This window comes from Halyomorpha halys, unplaced genomic scaffold (genome assembly GCF_000696795.3).
Source record: "Halyomorpha halys isolate HHAL.00 unplaced genomic scaffold, Hhal_1.1 Scaffold309.1, whole genome shotgun sequence".
Taxonomy (NCBI): domain Eukaryota; kingdom Metazoa; phylum Arthropoda; class Insecta; order Hemiptera; family Pentatomidae; genus Halyomorpha; species Halyomorpha halys.
In genome coordinates, this window is record NW_027115271.1 from 864,232 (window position 1) to 872,470 (window position 8,239).

The window sequence follows — 8,239 nt, forward strand, 5'->3', positions numbered from 1 at the left end:
ATCTTGCAAGATGGAATGGAGATCATCAGGTATATTATATAAAGATTTGAGGGTGTTATAAGCTCGGCATTCTGTCAGAATGTGTTTGACAGTAAGTTCTGTTTCACAAGTTTGGCATAATGGTGGAGGATCGCGGGCCATAAGATAACCGTGGGTCAGGCGCGTGTGACCTATTCGAAGGCGCGTCAAAATCACCTCTTCTTTGCGCACATCTCTAGTTGATGATATCCAAGGGGAGACGTCCCTTCTAATTTCCCTCAATTTATCATGGAAGGATTGGTATCAAAAATCGGCAACATATGGGACATTGAGGTCAATTAAGGTAGGAATTCGAGGGTTTAGTGGAGCCCCAAAGCTCAACTCCGTATGTCCAGATAGGCCTTGTAACAGTCACGGAGATCAGTCTTTTGTAATGGATTGGAAGTTTAGACCATTTATCTAGTAAATGTTGTAATAGTCCGAATCGACGTGAAGTTTCCTGTATTTTCAGTCTTGTATGAGGATTCCATTTTTTTTTTTTTTATTTCGCACCCTCCATTAATAAGGAAAAGGAAAGTAGGGTACATGCAAAAATGTTTAGGTTGATGTTATGCATCCTTTTACTACCAGGGGTATTATAAGGTATTGATTCTATTGTGCACTATTGTGTCTATCCCCATTTGAGGATTCCATGTCAGTCGTTTGTCCAGATGTAGTCCTAAGTAACGGATCTGTTCAACGGGAATAAGTGACTACTAATAGATAAAAAAAATCGATCCGATATTATGAAACAACTTTTTTATAGTAAAATATTTACTACGAAATCTTCGAAAATATTTCGTCAAGATATATTTTCGCACAAAGATGTAGATATATAATAAGTTAAGACTAACAGATAAATAACTTGTTAAATTCGTAACATCTTAATTACCTCAACACCAACTTCCTCATTGGTCGAGCATTGCATGTACAACTGAAACAGGTTTACGATACAAAATCCAGACAAACCGATGCTTTCTATAGAACCGCTTTCATGCTGAAAAAAAACAAAAAGATATATGTATAGATAAATTATATATTTATATTTATGCAATTATGCAAGGACATAATATATGTATGTCAATATATCTACATAGGACAGGATAATAATAGATGAAAGGAACTATCTAAGGAGTAGAGGAAAAGTACAAAGTCAAAATATTCAGAAGCGTATAAAACACTAACTATATCGGTATTTTTCTGAATTATGCAACAATTACCTTTCTCCGTATATTTATTGAAAATATATATTGCACTGAGATTAAGAAAAAAATTAGTTTTATTAAATATTATATGTATTAAATTAAACGCGATTTACTTGTAATTTTTTTTTTTATGAGTTTAAACTTGAATTCGGCAGCTCAAGCAGCAAGAAACATTACCACGGCGTCTAAAGGAGTTTGTTGTACCGAACAGACGGTGGTTTGAAAATTCCAGCCCAGAGAAAGACCTCCATCAGCATTTGATGACGATGAACTTAAGCCTACTGTTGAAGAAACCCCTGGAACAAACAGTTAAAAGACTTGCAGTGCTACAGACTACAACAGTATCTACTGTTTCTCGACACTTGAAGACCATTGGTAGTATGTAAAAAAGATAGATCTCTTGGGACTTCATGAATGTATTGGGCGGCAGTAGCTAAACCGTTATAATACAAGAGCCCAAGAGGAGATAAAGGCAGTTTTTATCTCACACCAATTTTTGATTGCTTTAATGAAAACTATGTATAATTACTAGTCAAAATTGATGAGTCTGCCAAGTATAGGTAGGGGGACTAAAAAATGGCGGTTGTTTCAAAACCATAAAAAAAATTAATTTTTCATTCGGAGCTCTATATCTTAAAAAGTAGGAACAACAAAAGAAAACCTAAGAGAACGTCATTTAAAGGAGAGTAAATTTGCTAAAATATGAGCCCTAATAAAGCTATTTACGTTAAATATTTCTCGAGATAAAACTTGTTAAAAAGCAACATTTCATAAACATGTTGTATGGAACGTACTGAAAGATTAGTAGTTAATGAATTTATTTTGAAAACTTGATATCTCAAAAACTATTTGACGTACAGATGTCTGTTAGCACTCAAATTAAAGCTAGTTTAATGAGCTATAAAGTAGTTTATGATGTTTATCATCGTAGGAGTATTATTTTATATGAAATATGCTAAAATAAATTGATTTATAGTTGTTCGGACAAATTTTCATTTGCCAAATTCATATTTATATGTGAATATCATAAAAAATAATACCCCCACAAAGATAAGTGTCATAAACTACATTTTAGTAAGTTAAATTTTCTTTATTTTGAGTGTTGGCAGACATATGCGTGTCTTATGGATTTAGAGATATATTTTTCAAAAATCCAACATTTTATACGAACAACTAGAAATTAACATTTTGTGAGTTTATTTTGTCAAATATCATAAAACCTACTACTTCTACAAAGATAAACATTAAGAACTACATTATAGCACATTTAACTTGCTTTAATTTGAGCGCTGGCAGACATCTGTACGTTCAATAGTTTTTAAAATAAAGTTTTTCATAAATCAAACTTATTATCTGAACAACTATAAATCAATTTATTTTAGCAAATATCATGAAAACCAGTACTTCTAAGAAGGTAAACGTCATAAAGTACATTATAGTACGTTAAACTATCTTTAATTTGATTGCTAATAGACAGCTGTACGTCGAATAGTTATTGAGATATAGATTTCTCGAAATAGATCCACTACTGATATTTCAGTACATCTTTATGAAATATTGCTTTTTAAAAGGCTATATTTCGAGAACTGTTGGACGTAAATAGCCCTATTATGGCTCAGATTTCAGAAAATTTGCTCTTCTTTAATTAATGTTCTCTTAGGTTTTCTAGTGTTGTTGGTAGTTTTAAAGATATAGCGCTCGGAATGAAAAATTAATGTTTTTTTAAGGGTTTGAAACAACCACCATTTTTTATTTATCCTACCTATACTTGGCAGGCTCATCAGTTTTTACTAGTAATTATACATAGTTTTCATTAAAGTAATCAAAAATTGGGGTGAGATAACTTTTTCGAGACCCTTTTTTTCTTCCCGGCTCTTGTACTATACTAGTACTATGAGACATACGTTTCACTGCTCAATAGGCAAACAAACGAGCCTTTTTTCGAAAGGTTAATTTCCTGTAATGAATGGATTATTTATGAAAAAAGGCAAATGGTTAAATATCGACGAAAGACAACAAAAATAGTTAAGAACTATTTATTTAATCACGTTTTGCCCCTCTTTGTATAGTTTCATTAGGGCTGTTCAAGTTGAGAGTTTTCGAAACTCAACTTGACTCAATCACCCCCTTTCTGGTCTACAGGTGACCAACCTATTCTAAAAATGGTGGTTGGTCATTTTTTTCATTTTTAGGGACTGCCACTTAATGAAAAACTCAACGCCTGAGGCCGGATTCGAACTGGCGCCGCCCGCAGTTCTCAGGTTGTTATGACCTGTGCCCTAACCACCTGAGCTACCACGGCTCAAAAGCTCTCAACCTGAACAGCCCTGATGAAACTCTACAAAGTGGGGCGAAACTTCGGCAAATAAATAGTTGTTGACTAATTTTATTTTATTTTGACCGCACCCCTGACCATCTTCTTCATAAAGCAAAATTAAGTTTTCGCGTTGTGGATCATGGTATCATTCATTTCTCTTTTTTACCGAGAGATGAAACTCAATCACAACTACATCGTGCAGTGATGTTGACATAATGGATCAAAAACCTGTTAAAACAACGTGCATTGGTTATTCGAAAGGGACCTATACTTTTGCACAACGCCAGATCTCATGTTTCACAACAGACAGTGAACAAACTAAAGCAGCTATGTTACGAAGTCCTTCCACACCTACCATATTCACCAGACTTATATCCAACAAATTTTCATCTGTTTCATCTGTTTGGAAATTTGGAAAACTTAATTATCTTCAATTAAGGTAAAATTTTTGAAAATAATTCCTAGGTGAAAAACGCGTTTTCGGACTTCATTTCCTGAGTTTTCCTGTTGAAAACACGTTAGGGAAAATATGTAGGAAATGATGGTGAATATTTTGAATAAAAATTTGAAATGTCTTGTGAAAACTGGCAATTTAAATGAAACGACTCAATTTATAATTATTCTATCTATATATATAAATAAAGATTTATTTATTACTGCATTTGCCTTACCTTTATTTGTGTGAATACGCCAAATACAACTATGCAAATAAGGTTAGCGTAGTAAATGCAAATCACAGGTGTGTACAAAGAAATGAGGTCATTGGCATTCCTACGGAATAATTCTAGAATAATACATAGTATTAGCAGGAGAAAAAACTTTATTAAAATACTAAGTTGTACTGAACAACTTCATTGGGTTGCTAGTCACAGCATACTTATTTTAGTCTAATAAGACGCTATTTTCATTCTTACGATAAATAAGCCTATACAAGTATGCAATAATAAGGTATAGATAGTTGACCGTAGATTAATGATTGGAGAAGTTTGTCGGGGGGTGCCACAACGCCACAACCCCTGATGAAGTCCTAAAACTCAGGTCGAAACGTCGGCATAAAATAAATAAATATGGTTTGGTTTATTTATGTTGTTCTTTGCTAACCGCACCCCCCGACAAACTTCTCCAATCGTATACAACCATTAGTAATATATAACGTCATGTTCTAATGACTTTTTTTTTTGTTTCATCTTTTTGGATCTTTTATTATTTTCTTATTATTCCAATATGAATAAAAAATTCATTTAAAATTTTAATTTTTCTTTTTATTTAAAAAAGAAATTTTCAAGATTTGATTTTTTTTTTTTTTATGTTTAGACCATCGTAACATTATTATAATTAATTAGAATATAACTAGACTAGTAAGCCATGTTTAAACCAATTAAACATAAAAAAGTCGAAATTAATGCAGTCATAAGATTTAAATTAAATATTTAATATCTGGGCTTAAATCTCAACCTAATTAAAATTTATTCGGCGATTAAATTGTTCAACAGATTTATTTCCAAGATACAAGCTGAATATGCCCATTTTTTTTCTATTTATTTATTAATATTTAGAACTGTGTTAAAAATTTGACGTTAGTTATACAATGGTATGATTCAGACATGACTAATTCTGGAGTAAACGATCTCGAGCCCGTCTTCTTTTTAGGTGCCTAGCAGGATTATGGAGGAGCCAGATTGAGATAATCAAGTGAGTTTAGATGGTTGGAAAATCTATCATGAAAGGATTGGTATCTGGTTCTGGTCAAATCGGCAACATATGGAACATTGAGGTCCTGATGGATGATTTGATTTGTGAAAAAGTAAGGAGCATTAAGGATTTTGAATTGTAAGACAAGACAGGACATGGAGTAGCTTTCTTCCGCCTGACAACTGGCGACGACTCTCTACAGAATTATCTCCACAAGATAGGCTTGGCTCAGGATCCTGCAAGTGCACTGTGAAACCAAGGGGGCTGGACGGAGGCTGCCTTGAGACATGTTTCACTCTCACTGAAATAAGAAATAATATATTTGCCAATGAGAATTTGAAAATATCTAATTTATATATGCCAGAAAGACGTCGAATGGTCGAACGACCACCGACTTCCTCGCTCAGTAAAATTAAATTCCACCGAATGACAAATATAAGAATTTGAGAAGAAACGTTTATAGAAAATATACATATAAAAGATTTGACTTGTTTTGGCCATTTGCAAAGAATGCTGCTCAATAGACTTGCAAAAAGAATTTGGGAAGCAAAGACTAAAGGAAAACAACCATGCGGATGACCAAAAAATAAGTGGGAGGACCTCATATCGGATTTTGCAAGTAGAGGAATCACTTGGAGAAGTCAAGAAGTTAGCAAAGGATAGAAAGGTAACTAAGAAATGGTTCCAGGCTACCCCGACACCGAAAGATATGTGAGTTTGTTAAAGAAGAAATGTGTAGTATCTCTCTCTATATTTTCTTTTTTCTAGAAAAAACCCTATATTTGAACTAGAATATGAAATTTAACCTTCAGGATTACTTAAATTATGAGCTGAAACGTCAGTTGGTAATAACAACATAACTAAATGCATATGACATAGAGTCTGAAATACTATATAGTCAAACATTCATAATTCCTGTACTTATATATGAGGAAATGTTGGTCGGGGGTGCGGTAAGCAAAGATACACAAATAAACAAAACATATTTATGTTTACCGAAGTTTCGACTTAAGTTTCATTAAGTTTTCATCTGTGCTGAAAAACAAAAAAAAGTAACAACCTTAATTCAGAGAAAAATAAAGATAATAATGAACAAACTTGTAAATATACATAACAATAAATTAAGTAGATAGTAGTTGATACTAATACAAAATAAAATATAATATTGAAAAAGTAAGAATTATACAAAATAAATGATATAAAAAACAGTGTTCAAGTAAATAAAGAAATAAACTTAATCAAAGATGTGTAATAAAATGTAAATGATGAGTAATTAAATTAACATACTAAAAAAATATGAGTAAGCTCTAAAAATTACGAAAAACAATTTAAATCAACGCAATGAAATGAATGAAAGAAAACAATATATATAATACAATAGGCAAGAAAGAAAACGAATTACATATAATATAGATATTTAATAAGTCAAAAAACAATAAGCTAAAATAAATACAAAATCTTTGGAAAAAGGAATAAGGAAGGAAGAGGAGAAATGATTAGAGAAAGTGAAAAAAAAGAAGAAAGATTTAAAAAAAAAAAATTGAAACTTACGCAAAGGTTCCGTCCAAAGCGAGTAGATAGTGTGCATATGAGTAGAAAAAAAAAGTTCAACCAAGCGGAAATTGTAACTAGCATGTTTAACTAACTACGAAAAAACATATAATGAATAATGAAATTAAAGGTATTGTACTGAGCACAAATAAATAAAGTAGGAATAATGCCTGTGATTTTATACGGGGTGGAGACCACGGGGTCATAAGAAAAATCTATGGGTCCAGGAAAACACAAGAAGGTTACAGGCTAAGATCTAACGAAGAGATCTACAGAAACATCAAAGACCTGGAAACCGAGATGAGAATCAGAAGGCTGATGTTCTTTGGGCACATGAGGAGGATGAAGGAGGAAAGATTGGATAAGATCTTTATAAAAATGTTTAGCTACAAAAACATGTGAGGATACAGGAGGTAAATGAGAGAGGAATTAAAGAGAATTAAAATTTCAGATATCGACTATCTAGATAGATGTATAGGAAAACATTAAAAAATCTCACCAATATTAGAAGAGGAAAAAAAATGGGTACGGAGTGGTCCGAAGAAAGAAAAGAAAGGCAGTCGAGGATCATGTAACTGTGATGAGAAGAAAGAAAATGAAGACTCCCTAAGAAGCCACGTGGTCCTTGGTGGCCGGTAAGTGATAAAACAAAAAAAAAAAAGTAGAAATAATGGAATTTTTTAAATTTAAAATACTTTTATTTATTGATAAATATTACAATCTACCACACAGTTGTGGGCAATAGGTAATAGTGGTGAATGATCTCATACATACTAAAATAAATAAATAAAAAAAAAAAAATCTCTTAAAATATATACAAACAGAAGAATAAACAAAATGAACATAATCACATTATGTGTATGAAAAAAAAAATATATAATCTCTAGTCACATTTTAATGGAATTAAAGGTTAAATAAATAAAGTAAGAAAAATTAAATTAAAGGTTTATAGAGTAAAATTACAAAATAAGTAGTGTTAAATAAATAACTAAAAAACCAAAAGGTAAGCATTGTAGAAAGTGTAGCTCAAAAAAAGTTAAAAATTGTAGAAAGTATAGAATACTTTCTTCAATTCTGACCTTTTGGTTTCTTAGTTTTTTTTTAAATGTTTCTCTGAATCAATGTTCTAATTTCGTTTCTTTTTTTAGCCCTAATGAAAGCATGAAAATCATTTCAAAACGTTGGCATAGATAAATAAGTTTCTTGGAGTAAGATAGTCCGGGTGGTGGTCACTAAAGGTATCAAAATAGTAAAAGTAAAACTTTGTATAGTTAACCAACGTTTCGGCCCACTTTGCAGCCCTGAAGAAGCCCTAAAAGTCAACTATCTTCTTCCAATAGAAAGAAGTTTCGTTTATTTGTGTATCTTTGCTGACCGCACCCCGGACTATATTCTCATATCAATCTACGGTCAACTTTTAATACCTCATTATGAATATATATGTATATGTATATAT

General features: G+C 31.9%; 1 protein-coding gene across 1 annotated transcript in view; it reads right to left on the reverse strand.

Moving 5' to 3' along the window:
* Nucleotides 1–4,332, reverse strand: part of LOC106681101 (uncharacterized) — a 9,604-nt gene extending 5,272 nt beyond the window's left edge. Inside the window, exons 1-2 of the mRNA XM_014421256.3 lie at nucleotides 4,212–4,332; nucleotides 911–1,015 (exon numbers count right to left, since the gene is read on the reverse strand). Coding sequence (XP_014276742.2) covers nucleotides 911–946 — 36 coding nt within the window. The 5' untranslated portion in view covers nucleotides 947–1,015; nucleotides 4,212–4,332. The remainder of the gene's footprint in view (nucleotides 1–910; nucleotides 1,016–4,211) is intronic.
* Nucleotides 4,333–8,239: the final 3,907 nt, after the last annotated feature.